General features: G+C 46.1%; 1 protein-coding gene across 3 annotated transcripts in view; it reads left to right on the forward strand.

Moving 5' to 3' along the window:
• ABL1 (ABL proto-oncogene 1, non-receptor tyrosine kinase) overlaps positions 1-22,819 on the forward strand; it is a 174,624-nt gene that overhangs the window by 139,201 nt on the left and 12,604 nt on the right. For 2 of the 3 annotated variants that reach the window (XM_054500388.2, XM_054500389.2), the window contains exons 2-6: positions 3,825-3,998; positions 4,562-4,857; positions 12,502-12,774; positions 21,811-21,895; positions 22,542-22,719. In XM_054500388.2, the coding sequence (XP_054356363.1) occupies positions 3,825-3,998; positions 4,562-4,857; positions 12,502-12,774; positions 21,811-21,895; positions 22,542-22,719 (1,006 nt within the window). Of the gene's footprint in view, positions 1-3,339; positions 3,410-3,824; positions 3,999-4,561; positions 4,858-12,501; positions 12,775-21,810; positions 21,896-22,541; positions 22,720-22,819 lie in introns of those variants that run through there. The other variant, XM_063650415.1, reaches the window with a different exon arrangement.

Genomic DNA, 22,819 nt, shown 5'->3' on the forward strand with positions numbered 1-22,819 from the left:
TACAGAATTAGGTGTAAGACAACTGTAAATGATTGGAATGAGTTACAGAAATCTAGAAAGCTTCGACAGTGGGAATGCATAGTGAATGGCTCTAAGTTCTCCCTCCATCTGTAGGAAATTGAAGCTGGAAGTGAGATGATACATTCATTATAGGGAGGACTTACAGAAGAAAACATCAAGCTCTAATCACATGTCCACATTTCATTTTGTTTATTTATTTTTTGAAATGGAGTCTCACTCTGTTGCCCAGGCTGGAGTGCAGTGGCATGATCTCAGCTTACTACAACCTCTGCCTCCTGTGTTCAAGCGATTCTCGTGCCTCAGCATCCTGAATAGTTGGGGCTACAGGTGTGCACCACCACGCCCAACTAATTTTTATATTTTTAGTAGAGACGGGGTTTCACTATGTTGGCCAGCCTGGTCTTAAACTCCTGACCTCAGGTGATCTGCCTGCCTCGGCCTCCCAAAGTGCTGGGATAACAGGCATGAGCCACCGCACCCAGCCCCACATACCTACATTTCAAAGGACAGTCTTTGGCCCTACAGTCAAGACTACCAAACCAATGTACACTAGATGGGGGCGGAGATCACATTGTTGTTTGTTGTTTTTTTTTTTTTTTGAGACAGTCTCGCTCTGTCACCCAGGCTGGAATATAGTGGCGCGATCTCGGCTCACTGCAAGCTCCGCCTCCCAGGTTCACGCCATTCTCCTGCCTCAACCTCCTGAGTAGCTGGGACTACAGGCGCCCGCCACCACGCTACGCCCAGCTAATTTTTTTGTATTTTTAGTAGAGACGGGGTTTCACCGTGTTAGTCAGGATGGTCTCGATCTCCTGACCTCGAGGATCACATATTTTAATAAAATTGATAATCCCTAATAGTGATGGCGCTAGGGTGTACTTTTAGAGCCAATGTAAATACTCGAGAAAGGGGGCCAAACATATGACTAAGCTTCTTCTACACTCTAGGAGATGTCAGTATTGCAAGACCCTGTTCCTTGAAATTATCTTTGCCCCCCACCATTCAGAAAAATTACCGAATATTGTAATAATGTAATTTAGGACTTACCCTTTCAGAGAAACAGTTCCTGAAGGTTGACTTCAGTTAGCAGTACAGAAGCTAGACTTGAAGACCTTTATGATTTATGTTCTGTTGGTTTATCCCAAAGAGATATTTTAGAGCACATCCATTTCTGAAAGTTCTCTGGTCATGTTTCCGGAAGTTTAGTCTAGTCTCTCAGAGGGGATCTTTTTTTTTTTAAAGATAAATCAGAATCAGGCCCGCCCCTGAGATGGTATTATTACCCAGGATAGAATGCGTGAGGATCCTCTCAATCCATAGAGAAGGAAAACTAAGACAATTTTGTTACCATTTGTGTTTGTTTGGCTCAAGCATCTGGTAGATCCTTCAGTTCTTTTCAAATTAGAATTTTCCTCTCTCTTTTTCTTTTTTTTTCTTCCTTTTTTTTTTTGAGACGGAGTCTGACTCCATTTCCCAGGCTGGAGTGCAGTGGCGCAATCTCGGCTCACTGCAGCCTCACCTCCCGGGTTCAAGCAATTCTCCTGCCTCAGTCTCCTGAGTAGCTGGGATTATAGGCGCCTGCCACTAATTTTTGTATTTTTGCCTGGCTAATTTTTGTATTTTTAGTAGAGATGGGGTTTCGCCATGTTGGCCATGCTGGTCTCGAACTCCTGACCTCAGGTGATCTGCCCACCTCAGCTTCCCAAAATGCTGGGATTACAGGCATGAGCCACCGTGCCGGGCCTCTCTTTTTAAGATAATAAAAATTACTAAACATCATAATCACATGGTTTGGGATTTACTCTTTCAGAGAAACAGTTCCTGAAGGTTTACTTCAGTTAGTGATTTTTATTTTTATTATTTATTTATTTTTTGAGATGGAGTCTCACTCTGTCTGTCAGGCTAGAGTGCAGAGACGAGATCTCAGCTCATTGCAACCTCCGCCTCCCGGGCTCAAGCGATTCTCCTGCCTCAGCCTCCTGAGTAGCTGGGACTAGTAGCTGGAACTACAGGCGCCCGCCACCATGCCCGGCTAGTTTTTTCTATTTTAGTAGCGACGGGGTTTCACCATGTTGCCCAGGTTGGTTTTGAACTCCTGAGCTCAGACAATCTGCCCACCTCAGCTTCCCGATGTTCTAGGGTTACAGGCATGAGCCACTGTGCCTGGCCCAGTTAGTGGTTTTTAAATTGTAGTTCCTTAAATGAGTATTTTGGATATCACTGGCACAATGTTCTTCAACTGTAAGATCTACTTGAGGTGATTTGATTTGCTGGTTTGCAAGAACCCGTCTACACATTGTCTTTATCACAGAGAAATTCTGGAGAGTTTGAGCCCTGTTAAAAAAAAAAAAAAAAAAAAAAGACAAGAAGAAACTTCAGGAAGAAATAACCTATTTGACCCTGTAATGAATAATATTCACACATTTTCTAATTTAAGAGCTGTTGATTGATTTCCGACTTTTAGAATCTGTTTCAGACAAACCATGGAAGTTTAGTAACAGTTTTTTCTATTCTGTAATAATAATTTCCACAAGGTCAAAAAAAAAATGTACAGAAGAACATATTTGAGGGTGGTCGTAGGGGCAAGAAAGCTGGAAGGACGGGTGGGATGTTAATAGCCTTGTCTTGTGAAGTAAGTCCTCAGAGACGCTGTCCTAGCTGGAAGAACAAGCAGTGAAGGTGTGTGTCTGTTACGGAGAATAGGGCTCCAGTGATCTAGCTGGTACTTAGAGAGGTGGAAGTGATCACCAAAAAAACAGCTCTGCCTCTGGAAGCGGAGAGGACTGGGATAGAAAGTATTTGTCTTTCATTTTAAGCCCTTCTGTACGATTTGATTTTTCTTTTTTTTTTTTTTTCTCTTTTTGAGATGGAGTCTCGCTCTGTCACCCAGGCTGGAGTACAGTGGCACGATCTCGGCTCACTGCAACCTCCGACTCCCAGGTTCAAGCAATTCTCCTGCCTCAGCCTCCCAAGTAGCTGGGACTACAGGCATCTGCCACCGTGCCCGGCTGATTTTTGTATTTTTAGTAAAGACAGGGTTTCACTGTGTTGGTCAGGTTGGTCTTGAACTCCTGACCTCATGATCTACCTGCTTCAGCCTCCCAAAGTGTTGGGATTACAGGCATGAGCCTCCACCCCCGGCCTCTTTGTTTTTTTTTGTTTTTTTTTTTTTTGAGACGGAGTTTCTCGTTACCCAGGCTGGAGTGCAGTGGCGCAATCTCTGCTCACTGAAACCTCCACCTCCTGGGTTCAAGCGATTCTCCTGCCTCAGCCTCCTGAGTAGCTGGGACTACAGGCGTGTGTCACCACGCCTGGCTAATTTTTGTACGTCTAATGGAGACGGGGTTTCACCACGTTGGTCAAGTTGGTCTCAAACTCCTGAACTCAGGTAATCCACCCACCTTGGCCTCACAAAGTGCTGGGATTATGGGCATGAGCCACCATGCCCGGCTAAAGCAAGAAACTTCCACTGCATATTTTAAGCAAAGGCAAACGCATATGTGGATAGACTGTTTTAATTTGACTAAACTCATATTGAATCAATGAATTTTAGAAGCTCAAACTATTGGGGAACAATAATTACCACCTTGGAGTGAAAATACTTAATTTCCACAAGATTTAGTAAAGGAAGAGTTTTTTGAAAAACCACCTTAATAATAATAGTATGTATAAATGTTAAGGAACGAAATAGGAATGTGCAAAGTTGGAAACACAAATATTTTTGCTTCTCAGAATAAAACTAATTTTTTCTCCCAATTTTCTCTTCCTTTTTCTTTTTTTCTGTTCCCCCCTTTCTCTTCCAGAAGCCCTTCAGCGGCCAGTAGCATCTGACTTTGAGCCTCAGGGTCTGAGTGAAGCCGCTCGTTGGAACTCCAAGGAAAACCTTCTCGCTGGACCCAGTGAAAATGACCCCAACCTTTTCGTTGCACTGTATGATTTTGTGGCCAGTGGAGATAACACTCTAAGCATAACTAAAGGTAAAAGGGTTGTGGGCAGCTAGTGGTGGTTACAGGAGACAGAAATCTGGGAATTGCGGTTTGACCTGCCACCCTTTGCTCGTTAAAGGAGCAGTTTTGAAATCTGGACTGCAGGGATATCCAAAACAACAACCGCATGTTTCTAAGGGAGTCGCCTCTGCTTAGAGGAGTTCTTGTACAATAGCCCTGGGCAAAAGCAGAACTTGCCCTATTTTTTATACTGAAAAGGACAGCTGGACAAAATACTGAACGCAATTTTTCCCCTAAGAAAAAGCATTATTTCCCTAAAATGTCTTATATTAGGAACAGAGCACTTGAATAAACATAATTGATTTATAAAAACTGAGGCTATATACTTACCTATCTGTTCAGTACAAACAGGAAGCTTCAGATATAAACGTGTATTCTCATACACTTATAAATGCATATCTTTATGTGGACTTGTTAAAATGAAATTGGTATTTAGGAATTTGGGGATTTTTAGTAGTTACACAAGAATCAATGAAAAAGAACGAAGCTGGTTTCCAGAGCTGATATACCTGATTTGGTTCCTTTCTTCTCAGGTGAAAAGCTCCGGGTCTTAGGCTATAATCACAATGGGGAATGGTGTGAAGCCCAAACCAAAAATGGCCAAGGCTGGGTCCCAAGCAACTACATCACGCCAGTCAACAGTCTGGAGAAACACTCCTGGTACCATGGGCCTGTGTCCCGCAATGCTGCTGAGTATCTGCTGAGCAGCGGGATCAATGGCAGCTTCTTGGTGCGTGAGAGTGAGAGCAGTCCTGGCCAGAGGTCCATCTCGCTGAGATACGAAGGGAGGGTGTACCATTACAGGATCAACACTGCTTCTGATGGCAAGGTAGGGGACCTTTGGCAGGGGGCGCTGATGGGCCTGGGGCAGGGGAACCAGAGGTCCTGCTGTCGGATTGATAAATTATTGCAAGAAAGCTCAACCAAGAAGATGTTTAAAGAATCTTTCAAGTAAACAGTGGGAGTCATTCCGTTAGCCTTATGAAGACCATTTACTGAGGATCAGTTCTGTGATATTACAAGTTCCTGGGACTGGTATGATTCTCTTATTGTCTTGCTAGAGTTTTGTTGTTAGCAAGTTACTTAAAATAGGAGGAATATCTGTTGGGTTTTGGACACATTTTTTACAATAAGATTCTTCCTTTAAAAAAATATTTTATAATGATAGAAATCATCCCCAATGAGAAAAATTCAAATAATAGATAAGCTTTCTTAGAGCGAAAGACCACTTTACTATCCCCTCCCCCACAGACGCCTGGCATGTGGGCTTCTTCCTGCGGATGAACACATTCATGGAGAGGTGTGTGGACATACGTGCATACACGCGTGCAGTTTTCAGTGAAAACCGGGATCAGACCCACAGCTTACCAAACCCAAAGTGTGGTGTTGTAGGGGAGGTGGCCTATATGATTTTGTGGTCTTCATATAAATAGTCCTTAAGAGTCCATAAAGAGAAGGGAGGAGTTAGCATTGACTGAGGTATTGCTGTAATACCTGCATCTTTGCATTAAAGAAAGGGAGGCATAAAGAGATCTTGCCCGATGTCAACCTAGTGAGTCATTGATGGAATAGGCTTGGATCCCACAGTTTACTCTAGTGCACCAGGCTGTAGTTGAGGTACAGTGTAGATAGGTGGATTGGGGTGGTCCCGATGGTGTATGTTTGTTTGTTTGTTTTTGAGATGGAGTCTTGCCCTGTCACCCAGTCTGGAGTACAGTGGTGCGATCTTGGCTCACTGCAACCTCTGCTTCCCGTGCTCAAGTGATCCTCCCACCTTAGCCTCCCGAGTACTTGGGACCACAGGCGCACACCACCATGCCCAGCTGTTTTTTGTTTGTTTGTTTGTTTGTTTGTTTTGAGATGGCGTTTTCGCTCTCATTGCCCAAGCTAGAGTGCAATGGTGTGTTCTTGGCTTACTGCAACCTCCACCTCCCGGGTTCAAGCATTTCTCCTGCCTCAGCCTCCCAGGTAGCTGAGATTACAGGCATCTGCCACCGCACCCAGCTAATTTTGTATTTTTAGTAGAGACAGGGTTTCACCATGTTGGTCAGGCTGGTCTCGAACTCCTGACCTCAGGTAATCCACCTGCGTCAGCATCCCAAAGTGCTGGGATTACAGGCGTGAGCCACCACGCCCGGCCGTTTTTGTATTTTCAGTAGAGACAGGGTCTCGCCATGTTGCCCAGGCTAGTCTCAAACTATTGAGCTCAAGCAATCTGCCCTTCTTGGCCTCCCAAAATGCTGGGATTACAGGCATGAGCCACTGCGCCCAGCCTATATTTTTTTAATACTATGTAATGCATGCATATGGTTAAAAAAAATCAAAAGAACAAAATGAATTACAGTAAAAAGTAATCGTCTCCTAATTCACTTTTCCTGCCCAGAGGCAAGCACTGGTACTAGTTCCTTCTAGAGTTACCTGGACATAGATAAATGGTATATAGATGTTTATATGGATGTTTATATTCAAAAAGGCACACAAATGATACATGCTCCAGGCTGTTCTGCATCATGCGTCTCCCGTGTGATAATACACCTTTGAGATTGTTTTATGGCAACAGGTTTAGAGCTGCCTCATTCTTACCAGTGACTGTGTATCATGGATGAACTGTCACTTAGTAGTCCCCTGCTGGTTGACTTTTAGGTTGTTTCCAATCTTTAGTTATTGTAAATAATGCTGATATGAGGTGGCTTTCAAACCTTTTTAAAAATCTGGGTTTGCTGTAAGAAAAACTCATTTTACATCACCACCCAGCCCTCACAATATAACAAAAGTTTTATGAAGTCTTACCTACCGTTACTGTATGTAACGCACTCTGATAGTTTGTATTTCATTCTGTTCTATTTCATTTTTTAAAAAATTCTGGTTGTAATCCACTAAATTTATTTCATAGACTGACTAGTGGCCCATGGCCTGGTTTGAAAATGCATTGCACGTGCTTCTTTGTGTGGGTGTAAGTGGATGCAGATAAGTTGGTAGAACTGATTGAAGGTATAGAGGTCACCCTCTATAGAAATTATACAAATTTGTTCTCCCACAAACAATCCATGAAAGGGCTTGTTTCCCCTTAACCCACACCAACAGTTTATTATTAGATGTGTAAAAACATCTTTGTCACTCTGACTGGTAAAGAATGGCATCTCATTATGTTGAATATGCATGTGGCATATTTTGAGTCATCTTTATGCCAATTAGTAAATTCATCTTTTTTCTACATGTTAGAAATATACCAAGTGTATATGTGTACCTAGGCCTGTTGACCTCTCTGTTCTCTTCCATTGGTCTGTCTATCTGTATGCCAGTACCAAACTTGTAATTGCTATAGCTTTATACCATGTGGTATCTTACAGGCCAGTCCCCACTTACCTTTTTAACTTTTTTTTTTTTTTTTTGGCTGTCTTCACACATTCACTTGTACCATATGAACATACATATACTTCCTTTTTAATGTTCTTATTTTTCTTCACATCCCAAAGTCTTCTGGCTGAAGTCCTATTGCCCATATCTGATGCTTTCCACCACTGCAGAATTCTTTAGTACCATCACTGCAGTGTGCATGATGGACAACAGAGCCTGTTATCCCTGTGTGACTAGACATGGGCCTGTCAGCTTGCTTTTTGGGTTATTGTTCTTATCCCAGAGGTGGAGCTGCGTTCTTCCATTCTGAGGGATGTACTTCAGGGCATTGGGCCCTTTGAAAGAGCCTTCAGACCACAAGGTACCTTTCTAGTGAATCAGAACACCAGGGTGCACCGCCCATGGGTGGTGATTTTCTGGAGCAGACAGCTTGCTTCCCATCTGTGCTATTTATCCAAGGCAAGTCATGCTGCACCGAGATAATCACTTGAGGTTTGCACCGAACAGGATAATGGTTTCTTTTCCCTAGAGCTGTTTAATCAGCAACCTTGGAACAGATGCAGGCAGGCATGATCTAGTGTGACAGCTCATTAGCTAGGGGTTGGTCTAAAATACTGTTCAAAGGGGCAAGGAAAGGCCTGCATATGGGATACGTGATTTGCAGAATTTGAGATTCATCCAAAGAGGGAGAATCTGCCTAAGATGCCTCTGTCTAAAAGCTAGTATGTGCCAGGTGGGTTTGTTTCATTCCAGGTAGAGCACAGGGAGCTCACGTGACCAGGTAGTGTCCACCATCGGGCAACACATCACACTTCCCTTGGCGTCTTGCCTCCTCCCTCCTCACCTGGCACAGACTCTCCCATCAGCTGTTTGACTTCTGAGCCCACAGCGTCATCCAGCAGACCGTCTGTGGAGGTTCCTTCCTGTGAGGGCCGCACTCGAGGGGGTGTGTTGGGTAGGATCGTATCGCTGGAATGAGTGAACATCGTTAGAGGGAGCTCCCACAGCTATGCGTGTGACCGTGTGGCTCGCCGCTGAAAAATGCTGCTCACATAGCAGAACTTTGATGCAATCCTTTTTGGATTTCTAAGGGGAAAATTTAAGACTGATAGGAGGAATAGGCTGGGGTTGAATAAGTTTGGTTCTTATTTTTAAAATAGCTCATCTTTAGAAAACAACTGAATTTTGAAGATTCTTCTGTAAGGCCCCAAAGGATTTCTTTCTGCCTCCCCCTCTTGGCTCTTATTTGCCTCTCTCCTCGTGTTCTGAGCTTTTCAGCAGCCCTTGTGGGTCATCAGCCGAGGACCACCAGCTCGGGGCCCAGAGCTGGGGACTGGGAGTTATAAGCTGGACTCTTGAAGGGGCCAATACTAAACTGAGCCATTGCCGTTTCCTAGGATCCTTGACAGTCTCAAAAATCTCAGGATACCCTGGGATTTGATTGTCATTTTTCTGATACTTTCCCAAAGTTGTAACCCTCTGTTGACATAGCGGAATTGAAGATTGATTTTTCTTCACCCCCTCCTGTGTAAAGTTCTTAGTTCTGAATGTGTCCACACCTCATTGACTTCTGTGAGATGCCCCTGTCAGTTCCTCGATTCCTTCTAGTCCTTAATAGAGTCTTTCCTTTTTTTGAAAGAAATTTGCCCAGTTGACATTTATTTTCATGGTCTGCTGAAGTGACAGATCCAAGGCCCTAAGCTTCAGCAGAGTTGCAGGAAGGGACCATTTACACAGCCTCTTGGATGTTTAAGGTTTACCTGCCCTGACAGTGGCTCAGCAGGCGTAGGCCTCCTGGTGAAAAGCCGAGCACGTGGCTAACCTGCTCTGGAGGAGGAGCTTTGGACTGTTCTTGTGTACTGCGAGACTTGCCTTCCTGCTGGTGTGTGAGCAGCTCTCAGGGGAACTTGCTTCCTGGCTGAGCAACCTGTAAACAGTATGTCTGAGGTGGGACTCCCGGGCCCAAAGCAGCCAAAGGTTGCACAAGTCTAAGCTCCGTTAGGCCTGTCAGTGTGGCTGCCAAAAGAAATGCTGTTTCTTTTCTTTTTTTTTTTTTTTTTTAGACAGAGTCTCACTCTTGTCACCCAGGCTGGAGTACAGTGGCACAATCTCGGTTCATTGCAACCTGCGCCTGCCGGGTTCAAGCGATTCTCCTGCCTCAGTCTCTCAAGTAGCTGAGACTACAGGTGCCCACCAGCACGCTCGGCTAATTTTTGTATTTTTAGTAGAGATGGGGTTTCACCATGTTGGCCAGGCTGGTTTCAAACGCCTGACCTCGTGATCTGCCCGCCTCGGCCTCCCAAAGTGTTGGGATTACAGGCGTGAGCCACTGCTCCCGGCAAAATGCTATTTCTAAGAGTTTCTTTGACAAGTCCTATCCTTCAGGTTCGTGCATGATTAGGGAGAGGCAGCAGCCCTGACTGAGCACCTGAGTGTTAATGGAACCAGGTGCATAGCGTAATGACATGCCATTCATGACACTAACTTTACTTTCTTCCCTGAACATGCCATGAATTCCTGATGATTACACAGTTCCCCAACAAATGCTGCTCAAAACCTAGAACTAATCAGAAGGAAGCGCCAGCCTTGACTGTTAGTGGGACACGGGGAAGATGGCTGTGAACCGAATATGCAGTGCCTTTGGGGGAGAATGGTTTTAATATTTAGTAAGTGTCAGTATGTAAGTTTTATGTTGAAAAATGAACTAAGTCACAAGGTCTATAAATTTAATTATTGAAAAGGATAAAGTTGGGCCATTCAGTGAAACCTCCTGTAACTGAAGTCTCTAACACAGTAGCCAATGGGGGAATCAAATGAGCCCAAGAAGAAATTCTGCATAAACTAGGACTTAGGGGAGCCATTAGCATTCCACGCTGGAGTGAAGGAACCCGATCTGCCAGTTGGGGAGCACTCCTTCGAGGCCTGTGTGCTTCCTGCTCCGACGGGAGAGAGGGATAGTGAGACTTGCTCCCAGGTGCCCTGCCCTGGAGCCCAGCAGGCCACACGGGCTCTTTGACTCTGTACTGTGCCAATGATTTCCAAGGTGGGAGTGGTGCTCTGATTCCAGGAATGTCCTCTTGGAATGGCTTTTCTCGCGTCTCTAGAGTCCTTGGTAGGGAGCACACCATCAGCTGAGCTAACCTGAGAACAGGGGTTGGAGCACTTGCCACCTGCTGTGAAGTAATCGGACAGCTGACAGACTTTTCCAGAGGGTCGGGGATTGGGAGCTGACCCCAGGTCCTGCTCCGTTTTCTTTGTGTACAGCACTTGTGTTGGTGACTAGCACTGAAGGAGTGGACGTCACTGTGTGGTTATGAAGCTAACGGCAGCCCTCAGCAGTGCCGACTTCCGCTCCCCGACGCATTCCTGTGTGCACGTTCGTGGGTCTGAGCATGACTCATGGTGTGTGTCCCTAGAGCAGTTCACTCAGAGGCTTCTCTTCAGTGCTCTCAAGAATAAAAGCGGGGCCTCCACGTCCTGGAAAGTCTTGCCATTCAGAGGCCCTGTCTTGCAGAGGAATAAGTCAGTGTCCCCAGGCCACAGTCCTTAAACCAGGAGCAAGTTCCCCAGAGCGGAGCAATCTTTCTAGACAAGTTTTGCATTTCTCAGAATTTTATTTTAGTAAGATTGTTACCAAAAGAGTGTAACCCCAAAATGTGTGCCTTTGGCTTGCGTGTTTTAGGAATTCACTTGTGTTATCTCCCTGAGCAAAACAAAAGAAAGAAAAACCTTCATGTTGACAAATCCTTTTTACCTTCTTGAGGGTTGTCAATGGGACTAACTTGTATATTTCTTTGCTACCTTCTTTTAAAAATATTTTTCTTATTTACTATTACAGACATATAGTAATGGTGCCTGACATAACCCACAGCCAAAGGCCTTGGCCTTGCTGTGTGTATTTCAGGCTTTTTCTTCCCTTTTCTTTTTTTTAAGTAATAAGATATTACAGTTACAGCTGAAGCCTGATCCTGTTCTCTTTTCTCCCTCTCGTCCCAAGCATCACCCCTGTCCCAAATCTGCTCCTTCTTCCCACGTCTTTGCAGTTTGGGCAAGTCTTCTGAACGCCTAGTCATGATCTTAAGTCTTCTTTCTACCTTCAGTGATGGTTGGCTGCCCTGAGCAAGCCAGTAGATGCAGTTATGTGCCTGGAGTCCAGATGTTTTATGTGGATTTTCATGTGGAATTGTTTTTGGTAAGGAAGTATTCCCTTGCCACACCAATGAAAAGAGAAGAAAACAGGTAGCTGGCACCTGCTGCATTGTTGCTTTCTGCCAGCCTGTTCCTTCTTCCTCTCCGTCTCTGTTGTGTCCAGATGCAAACTCTACATGCAGGGTTTGACCCTAGGTCCTCACCTGCTGTAGCTCTCACACGGGGACCGAATGCTGTAGTGTCGTAAATCCTTCCTTTTGCTTCCTCGTGTTGGATGTGTTTAGTGGTTTTCATCTTCTGGTCACTATTTCATTCTAGGTTTATCCCCTTTAAATTATAAATTAAATGAATTCTTTGCTTTTCCTACCAGCAACTACCCACCAAGTTCTACCGTGTGTTAATTTAATCAACAGTTATTTATTGAATACTTATTACATGTTGATTTCCGGTTCTCAACATTGGAATGGAAACAGCATAGGGTTCTGTTTTCATGAAGCTTCCATGCTCTTAGGTGGAGACAGACAGTAATTAAGCAGATAAACAGGAAATTATGAGCTACTAGTGGGTCCATTGCTGAGAAATAAGACAGGTGGTAGGATGACTCATGCCGTGTGATGACTTTAGATTGGGTGGTTGGGGAAGACTTCATGGACGTTAAAACTGGCCTTGGAACGGGAAGCGAGAACTGGGCACGGAAGATGAGGGAGTAGGAGATTTCAGGCAGAGGGAGCAGCAGCAGGTAGAGGCCCTGAGGCCTTTTATTGTGTCTTTCTGCTTGAGCGAGTAACTTAGAACACACGTAGAGAAAGACAGCAGAAGTGGTCTTCTAAACACTCTGTCCTGTGTGGAGAGCTGCTTATGTGAGATTTTGCTGTGAAGTGAATTAAGGCTCAGCCAAACTGGCTCACGTGATCTCTTTGAGCTTGCCTGTTTCTGTGGGCTGAAGGCTGTTCCCTGTTTCCTTCAGCTCTACGTCTCCTCCGAGAGCCGCTTCAACACCCTGGCCGAGCTGGTTCATCATCATTCAACAGTGGCCGATGGGCTCATCACCACGCTCCATTATCCAGCCCCCAAGCGCAACAAGCCCACTGTCTACGGTGTGTCCCCCAACTACGACAAGTGGGAGATGGAACGCACGGACATCACCATGAAGCACAAGCTGGGCGGGGGCCAGTATGGGGAGGTGTACGAGGGCGTGTGGAAGAAATACAGCCTGACGGTGGCCGTGAAGACCTTGAAGGTAGGCTGGGACCACCGGGGGCCGCCCAGGGTACGTGGGGCAAGGCGTCTGCTGGCATTAGGCGATGCATCTGCCCGGAAGTCTACCTCCCGCCTGCTGTCCGAGGGCTTCATTGGTGCCGCGGAATTGACTTTTCCGTCTTACATCATCCTTGTGTCTTTGTAGGAGTAGAATCATTCTCATCGTCCGAGTGTGTTTCCACATATGGTGAGAGCTGACAAGCGCGTAGGGGTTTTGGTGTAAAAAGATTAGTCATTTGGAGAGGTTTTCTCATTCTACGGCAAGGTTTTTAAAGCCGTGGATTTCCATGCTGTTCGTGCAGCATGGAAATCACTTCCTACCTAAGAGTTAAGGAGGAAAAAAAGATCTCTGAGTTTTGAAAGAAGATTTAACCAAAATACATTTGACTCTTCTGTGGATTTTTGTGGGCTGATTTGGAAGGCAGGTGCCCTGGGCATCCCCAGTGGGTTCCAATTCTGCAGCTGCCCAGACTCCTGCAGGCAGAGGTGGAAGTGTCCCCGCTAGAAAGGCGTCCAGGAAACTCGCTTTTGACCAACTCAGATACAGTCTGGTCTTTCTTGTTAACTGGGACTTTACCCTCTCCACTAATGAATAGTGTTTGTAGTTTCCAGGCAGGTTTTTTTCTTCTTTTGAAGTTCTTTGAAACCCTTAGGACGCCAAGGGAAGGAAGTTTTCATTTTCAGCCCTTTGCATTCTTCAAAATGTGATCCAGGCTATTCCCTGTGGCGAGGGTGTCCCCTAGTGTTGACTTACATTATATCCACTTGTTTTAAATGAACTTTGATTACCTTGACCTGTGCACAGAAATCAAGAGAGGGAGCCCCTTATTAGAGCTATTAGAAAAGAACTGAAACATCCACCTCTGGGAAAAATAGAGCTTAGTTTGTGCATGTGTCTCAGAAGTCAGGTGCACACATTGAGACTGGTGCAGCCACATGCCTCCCTTTTAGGGACTCTCTGACTGACCTGATGCCTTCACCCAAAGGCATAGTGAAATGGGAAGTATGATTTCTGGCTGGTATAAAGTGGCTGCTTTAGAGAAAAGATCACATTCTTTAGTCCTAGAAACCAAAGGTTGCTCTTATTCAACACGTGCCTGTCTTTGAGGCAGGACTGGCACTGGGGTGGGGGCATGGTTTGGGGTTACCCTAAGGACCCTGGATATTTCTCAGATAGGACTTTTTCTTTTCTTTTTTTGAGATGGAGTCTTACTCTGTTGCCTAGGCTAGAGTGCAGTGGCATGATCTCAGCTCACTGCAACCTCCACCTCCCCAAATTGGCGATTCTCCTTCCTCAGCCTCACGAGTAGCTGGGATTACAGGCATCCGCCACCACACCCAGCTAATGTTTGTATTTTTAGTAGAGATGGGGTTTTGCTATGTTGGCCAGGCTGGTCTCGAACTCCTGACCTCAAGTGATCTGCCTACCTCAGCCTCCTAGAGTGCTGGAATTATAGTCATGAGCCACCACGCCGGCCCTGGACTTGATAAATATTTATCAAGTTCTTCACTTCTATTTGACGGTTCCTGGGCTCAACCCTGGGATTAGAAGATGAATGGGACAGAGTTCTTCACCTGAGACATGGGGTGGTCCAGGTAGTAGGAGGAAGAAGGATTGCAGCGCAGCAGTCCTCGGGACACCACCAGGGGGTGAATGAAGGAGGGACGGGGGGCTGTGCAGGTGCCCCATCTCCTTGGGTTGCACAGGGTTGAAGACCAGACCCAAGAAATGGGGCCTTGACCAACTCAGCAAACTGAGAAAGGCCTAGATTTCAGCACACTTTTACCAGGATTTGTAAAATGAAGGAAGATTCCAAGCGCAAAATACACTAGATTTCAACCAGTAAAAGCTTGTCTGAAAACTTCCAAGATCAGGTTGTACAACTTGACATTTGAGGAAACGCTACTTCAGTAGATGGTGCTGTGGTATTGTTTTCTGAACAAGTGAAGGAGGAGACTCCAGAGGAGGGTACCTACTGGAGACCTGTGTGGTTTGTGGGGTGGGTTTCTTATATCACTGAATCTAAAGTGGATGCCTTTCAGAATGTGCTTTACTAATAATGTGTTACTCTGCTTTTAATTATACTTGTAATAATTTTTCCCAAGAGCCTAATTAACTTACGATCTCACAGTTGGTAAAGAATTACAGGATGTCATTGCGTGGATTTCTGTGGGCAGTCACCCGGAGTGGTATCTAATTAGGGAAAAGGCAGTATGTCCCTTTCTGGAAGTGTGTTACCTGAAAATACGGTACTAAGCAACTGCTAAATAAATTAGCCCTCCTTCCTCCTGGCCGTGTGCGGAAACATCCCTGCAGTATGTTGCCTATTTGTCAAATAAGATGAGTGTAAATATTGGGCATTTACCTTTGCTATAGAAGCTGAAATTGCCAGGCACGATGGCTTACGCCTGTAATCCCAGCACTTTGGAAGGCCAAGGGTGGTGGATTGCTTGAGTCCAGGAGTTAAAGACCAGCCTGGGCAACATGGCAGAACTCTGCCTCTACAAAAAATACCAAAAAAATTAGCCAGGCTTGGTGGTGCATCTGTAGTCCTAGCTATTTGGGAGGCTGACATGGGAGGATTACCTGAGCCCGGGAGGTTGAGGCTGCAGTGAGCTGTAATCGCACCACTGCACTCCTGCCTGGGCAGCAGAGTGAGACCCTGTCTCCAAAAAAAAAAAAAAAATGCTGAAATCCTTGAGTGGATCCTAAATCATGGCAGTGGCTAACATTCAGCTTTCATTGTGCCCTTGCTGTGTGCCTGGCAGAGACCTCTGTGCTTACTACATGTCACATCTCATTGAATCCTCACAACCTTAAGATCCTTCCAGGTTGAGCATCCCGAACCCTAAAATCCCAGATCCTAAATGCTCCCAAATCCAAAACTTTTTGAGCACCGGCATGCAGCTCAGAGGAAATGCATACTGGAACATTTCAGATTTTGGATTTTCATATTTGGAGTGCTCATCTGGTAATATAGTATGGATATTCCCAAATCTGCAGAGATCTGAGCTCTGAAACACTTGTAGTCCCAAGCCGTTCAGTTAAGGGACATTCACCCTGTATCAGCATTTGAATACTGAGAAAATGGAAGAGAGAGAGGTTAAGTGACTGACCTGGCATCACACAGCCAGGAGTGGCAGCATCAGGATTTGAACCGGGGCACTCAGCTCCAAAGCTCAGCTCTTCTTTTTTTAAATTGAACCCAGGTTCTTATTTCTCAAACACCATAAAAAATTTACATAAGCCACAGTTAGGCCTTTAAAAAATAAATCACCTTTTCCCCCACTCTCCCATTTACTTCCTTTACAGGTTGTGGCTACGATCTACCTTCCTCTTCAAAACCCTTGAAAAATCCTTGCAGCCTCGCCCAAGCATCCTTCCCTCAGCCGATTTTTGGGCCTCAGTTTCCTCCCATCCAGCCTGTTTCCTATCGCTGGCTTCTCCAAGGGCAGAGCCAGAGTCCTCCTTTGCCAGCAGGGGGAGCAAAGGCCTACTTTTAACCATGACTCCATAGTGAACAAGTAAAGCAGCCTTGGGTGTACCTTCCAGGCAGAAGGAAGACAGAAGAGAACAGGAAAAAAGGAGGACACTAGGCTGACCCCTGCAGATGGGAAACTGGAATTACAGCAAAGGCTCATTGGGAACTGCACCCTTGAATTTTGACAGTATTGGGCAGGACATAGTCTTGCTATCTGTGTTAAAGGGAGGACGTGCTTAAGAAAACCAACAGTCAAGTACAAGAAGCTCTAATTTTTTTGAGGTGGGGGAACGGGGTCTCACTATGTTGCCCAGCTGGTCTCAAACTCCTGGCTCAAGCAGTCCTCCCACCTCAGCCTCCTGAGTAGCAGGGATCACAGGCTTGTGCCACTGTGCCCAGCTAAGAGGCTGCAATTTTTAAATGAACTGTATTCAAAGTTTGTACATCAGTGTTTTTTTTTCTATGAATCAGTTCTCTAAGTAATAGAATTTGGAAAAGACCGCTGGTGATCTAGCTGCGGCATTTAGATTGACTCATGAGCTAACTGACAAATTTACTACTGAAACAGTGGAAAATAATGTACAGGATATGTTTTTTTGAATAGGTTGTCCCACCCTCGAGTTCTGTGTCTTTCCTGAGTCCTCATATGTGAACCTTTTTTTAACCAGGTGACAGCATCCCATAGGCACGGATCTCTGTCTTCTGTTGTCCACATCATGTGTCTTGGCAGTTGTTCCTTATCGATATACATAAGGTTGTCTTGTTTTTGTATGGATATATTTTAACATGTACCAATGTTCGGTGGGCCTTTGTCTTCTTTCCGATATTTTGCTGTTCTAAACAGCAGCACAGGGATTCCCCTCATTTGCATGTATGTGAAACTATCCTGGTGGGTCAGCTTCCAGAAACTACTGGATCAGGGACCATGTGCACTTATGGCCTTGACCATACTGCCAAAGTACCTTCCAAGGAGTTTGTGTCATCAATCTGCACTCCCCAGTGGTGTTGAGAGAGTGCCTGTTTCCTCTACCCAGCACAGTGTGTTTCGGTTTTATTTCTCCCAGGAAATGGGTGTTACCTGGGGAGCTCCAGAAAGAAGCCGAGAAGAAGGACAGTTGTACCCTTGGCAGTTGTACGCAGTGGCTCTCTGGCCGCACAAGGAGGGCTCGGAGCCTACTGTTGCCAGGTTGCACTTGCTCTTGCAAGACAGGCATTCCTTGCAGTGGGTTCTCCTCTGACCAGGGAGATGCGTCTGGGGGCTCCTCTGCGAGGTGGTCTCTCATGGGCTTTCCTCTCGAGCGTCAAGTCCCATCTCTGGAGTGTGAATCACCTTCCTCAGTCTAACTCTGTCCCTCCAATGTTTTGTTTTTTTTTCTTTTTTTTTCTTTTTTTTTTGAGACAGAGTCTCACTCTGTCACCCAGGCTGGAGTACAGTGGCGCGATCTTGGCTCACTGCAAGCTCCGCCTCCCGGGTTCAAGCAATTCTCCTGCCTCAGCCTCCTGAGTAGCTGGGACTACAGGCGCCCGCCACCACGCCGGCTAATTTTTTTGTATTTTTAGTAGAGACAGGGTTTCACCGTGTTAGCCAGGATGGTCTCGATCTCCTGACCTCATGATCCGCCCTCCTTGGCCTCCCAAAGTGCTGGGATTACAGGCATGAGCCACCACACCCGGCAGTCTCTTCGATGTATTTAGCCGTGTTGATCCTGATTCATCTGATGGGTGAAGGAATATTGGAAGTAAGGATAATCCCTGTGGTGTTTCACTGTGCCTGTAACCTCTCTCACCTAGCATTTGGTTAACCAGAAACAGATGTGGAAACTGATCTATCTGTAGATAATGGCCCTGCTCAGGGAGGGGGTCCCTGCTGAGAGCGAGATATTGAAAGCCTGCTACACAGAAACTGCTGGAAGGCCAAGCCATTTCTTTTTTCTTTTTTTCTTTTTTTTTTTTCAGACAGAGTTTTGCCCAGTAGCTAAGGCTAGAGTGCAGTGGCATGATCTCGGTTCACTGCAACGTCCTCCTGGGTTCAAGCAATTCTTCTGCCTCGGCCTCCTGAGTAGCTGGCATTACAGGCTCCTGCCACCATGCCTGGCTAATTTTTGCATTTTTAGTAGAGACGCAGTTTCACCATGTGGCCAGGCTGGTCTCGAACTCCTGGCCTCAAGTTACCTGCCTGCCTCGGCCTCCCAGAGAGGCCAAGCCATTTTTAAAAACAGTGCTCTTTTTCATGCTGTAGAATACCTATGCTCGGGGGTGAGCAAAAAGGAGGAAACTGATTAGAAAATACCTGTGAGGGCTGGGTGCGGTGGCTTACGCCTGTAATCCCAGCACTCTGGGAGGCCGAGGAGGGCGGATCACAAGGTCAGGAGATCAAGACCATCCTGGTTGACATGGTGAAACCCCGTCTCTACTAAAAATACAAAAAATTAGCTGTGCATGGTGGTGGGCGCCTGTAGTCCCAGCTACTCGGGAGGCTGAGGCAGGAGAATGGCATGAACCTGGGAGGCGGAGCTTGCAGTGAGCCGAGATCGCGCCACTGCACTCTAGCCTGGGTGACAGAGCAAGACTCTGTCTCAAAAAAAAGAAAATACCTGTGAGATGTTGGGTCTGGGAGAATGTATCTATGAGAAGATAAACAACCCTAGTATTCATTAAAGAACCAGCCTTTGTTTTCTACGAGCTATCTGTTCAGTCTACTCAGGAATAGAGATAAACTGCCTTAATAGTAGTAAAAGCAAGCACTGCTGAGTGAGTGCTGGCCTCATTCCAGGAACTGCTCTTGGCACTCTGTGCACAAGGGAGATACTGACATTCTCTCTGTTGTGCAGATGAGAAAACAGATTCAGAGAGGGTGAGTAACTTACCATGGTCACACAGCAGCAGAGCTAGGTCAGTATAATCCACAAGTCATTCTCTTAACCGCTCCGCCGTACCGCCCAGAATGTTCATCTGCATCTGGGCCAGCCTCGTCAGTTCGTGCAAAGAGGCCAGTTGACCCATCTCCCTCCCTAACAAGCACAGACGAGACCAGGCTGAAAATTCATAGCTTTCACTCAAAGTGTTTCCTTCACCCTCATTCATCCGAGTTAGTTTTATTTTACTATATAAAGAGGATTTTCTTCAGCAAAATGATAGGAAATTTTTTAATGAAAGTAAAGGAATGTCACAGAATTGCATCAGGGATATTTCCAGTTTAACACAACTACAAACGTAGGCTGTTTTGTTGTTGTTGTTTTGGTTTTCTATTTTGAGATGAAGTCTCACTCTGTCACCCAGGCTGAAGTGCAGTGGTGCGATCTCGGCTCACTGCAACCTCCTCCTCCCGAATTCAAGTGATTCTCCTGCGTCAGCCTCCTGAGTAGCTGGAACTACAGGCATGCGCCACCACGCCTAGCTACTTTTTGTATTTTTAGTAGAGATGGGGTTTCACCATGTTGACCAGGTTGTTCTGGAACTCAGGTGATCCACCTTGGCCTCCCAAAGTGTTGGGATTACAGGCGTGAGGCACCGCACTCGGCCAGCTGTAGTTAATAGTTAAAATTATAAATTGAACAAGGTCTGATTGCTGCAGGGGGAGACAAATTCACATTGATTTTTCTGTAAGAAAAGGAATTATTTGTACTTTCCTCCCGTGTGTGTTTGTGTGTATGTAAGAGAGACAGATGAGAAGAGGGCTGCCTTTGAAAGCCATGTTCCTTTTGCATGTACATGCCTCTCAGGATTATTACATGGGTCTTTTAGAAGAGGGTCAGTAGCTATAAAAGCAAATGATATTTATGAAATGATTTCATTGTATGTGGTTTATTATGTGGTCTTCAAAACAGAAAAACCCCACTTGCTTCGAAAGCTTCCTTTGAGAGCTACTTTTTAACCATATTGTTGATCAAACAAGATTCTTAAAGCCCCAGTCCTGTACGTGAGCAGCGTTGAATCCCCGGATGCTGGCAGGCATTCACTGTCCAGCCTTTGACATTAGCATGTCACCCTGGTAAATCAGAGCACTCCATGCCAAAAACAGCATGGTCTGCTGAGCACGTTAAGGAGCAGAGAGGGCTCAGAAGAATTAAACGGCCAATGTGGCGACAGGGGTGAGCTCTTTCCCCCTCGGACAGCTTGGCACGGTGACTACCAACGAGGTTTAATTGACATTAAGAGCAGCTCACCATTTTTAAAGAGCAATAAATTGTTTCCAAATTTCAGCCTCACGGAGTCCTGAGCTAAGAGATAATGGGCTGACACATAGCCTCATTGGTCACGCTTCACTTGTAAACAGGATTGGCCAAAGCAAGAAGGCTGTTAAGTAAAGGTTGGCCCGTCCTCTGGAAGCCTCCCCCACAGCAGGGTGGGGAACTGGGGCAGCCACAGCAAGCAGGACCATCAGGACACTGTGTCTCCCAAAGGGGCCGGAACATACAAGGTTCTACGTTTAACAGAAAGCTGATCAAGTCTTCCTCTTTGGGGAACCTAATTTTTAAGCCATTCACTCTCTGTTCCCCTGCACAGTCGTTCTCTCCAAACTCTGTTGAAACTTGGAGGCATCTCGCTTCCTCCTTTGGCCTTTGTAGCCAGGTTTTCGCAGCAAACAGACCATATCATTTAACACCCACCTGCTTCTTGTTCTGATGGTCGGTTCAGTAGACAGTAGCATTTTTTAAGTCAAAAAGAGGCTTAGTGATGTAGGCCAAGGTCAAGGCTCTGTGTCATGGGGCTCTCCCCAGGGCTCAGTGCCACGCACTTCAGACTTGACCCCAGAATGAAAAGATGAGAAGACCTGTAGAAGTCACGACCTGTCTGTGCTGAGTCCATGCTCCTATCTTTTTCTCCCCCTTGGCATTTAGATACCGTGGACTTGTTAAAATGTGACATGTACTGATGATCCTTATGAATTTGTTGGTAGGGGAGCTGCTGGTGAGGATTATTTTAGACTTTGAGTAATTGACCTGACAGACAGTGATGACTGCTTCATTAAGAGCCCACGACCACGTGCCAGAACAGTTCAGCATCCTCTGTTGCTACTATATTTTGAGACATGTTCTTCTTTGTGATGCAATATCTCTTTCTTGTCATCAGGGTCTCTTCCCTTAAATCAGGTACATTTCAGATTCTTCAGGTGATGTTTTTTAGGCTGAGTGTGTTAGCACCCCTTGGAAACCAGGTTCCCTGGGGAAAGTGTGCCACGTTTGTGGTGTTTGCCCGTATAGCTCTCCCACACCCCCATGAGCTCCAAGAGGTGGGAAAGCACATGTGGCCTGCCTAGCAGGCACCAGAAGCAGGTTGTCGGCACATGCAAGCCAGCTTTGCCCTGTTGCCCTGGGGGAGAATTGAAAAGTTTGGCCCCAAAGGGGAAAATTCTTTCTGCCATCAGGTTGCTGGTCAGCTGTCATGGAACCTGTCTGCAACAATGTGGCTGTCACAAAACGCAGCCCAGGACGAGTGTGCGCTGAAGCTCCATTTTGCATTAACCATTCAAGTACTTACCCACTGAAAAGCACTTCCTGAAATAATTTCACCCTCGTTTTTTCCTTCTGCAGGAGGACACCATGGAGGTGGAAGAGTTCTTGAAAGAAGCTGCAGTCATGAAAGAGATCAAACACCCTAACCTGGTGCAGCTCCTTGGTGAGTAAGCCCGGGGCTCTGAAGAGAGGGTCTCGCACCACGCCTCCAGGGTGACACAGGCGCTGGGGAAGAAGCACGGGCGGCTCACTGCACAAAACCTCATTGGAACATTTGTGCTCTGCCGACGTTCAGCCATGGGTAAAATGAGGCCTGTATGGGATGGGTGTGTGCGTGTGTGCACATATGCACATGTATGTATGAGAGGGAGAATGTGATTATTTTAAGTGGATACCTAAAAGCAGTCAAATGCAAATCTGAAATTAGTTTCTGAAACTTGGGCATTTTCCAGAGTTTTCTCACTGAAGTGATTCCGTAAGTAGACACATAACCATCAGACATAACCATTCGGGGGTAAACTGACGGTGGTGAAGGTCATTTGAGGTGGGGCCAGGTCTGCTTCTGAATTCTGTGGCAGCCTCTCCCTTCGTAAATTCAAGTTCACTGGCTTGAGAAGAAGAAAAGAGCCTGGCCATGTCCCTCCCACATGAGCACAGTCTCAGGACGCAGGTGCTTGGGACCATGTTGGAAGTTGGGCCCAGGACTGAGGAGCAGAGTCAGAATCCTTCAGAAGGCTTTTTCTTTAGACAGTTGTTTGTTCACTCGGGAGTGGAACCACGTGTTAAAGTCCTCGGTGTCTTGTTGGCAGGGGTCTGCACGCGGGAGCCCCCGTTCTATATCATCACTGAGTTCATGACCTACGGGAACCTCCTGGACTACCTGAGGGAGTGCAACCGGCAGGAGGTGAACGCCGTGGTGCTGCTGTACATGGCCACTCAGATCTCGTCAGCCATGGAGTACCTGGAGAAGAAAAACTTCATCCACAGGTAGGGGCCTGGCCAGGCAGCCTGCGCCACAGAGTCACAGGGCGTGGAGCCGGGCAGCCTTTTACAAAAAGCCCCAGCCTAGGAGGTCTCAGGGCGCAGC

The sequence above is a fragment of the Pongo pygmaeus genome, chromosome 13 (genome assembly GCF_028885625.2).
Source record: "Pongo pygmaeus isolate AG05252 chromosome 13, NHGRI_mPonPyg2-v2.0_pri, whole genome shotgun sequence".
Classification (NCBI taxonomy): domain Eukaryota; kingdom Metazoa; phylum Chordata; class Mammalia; order Primates; family Hominidae; genus Pongo; species Pongo pygmaeus.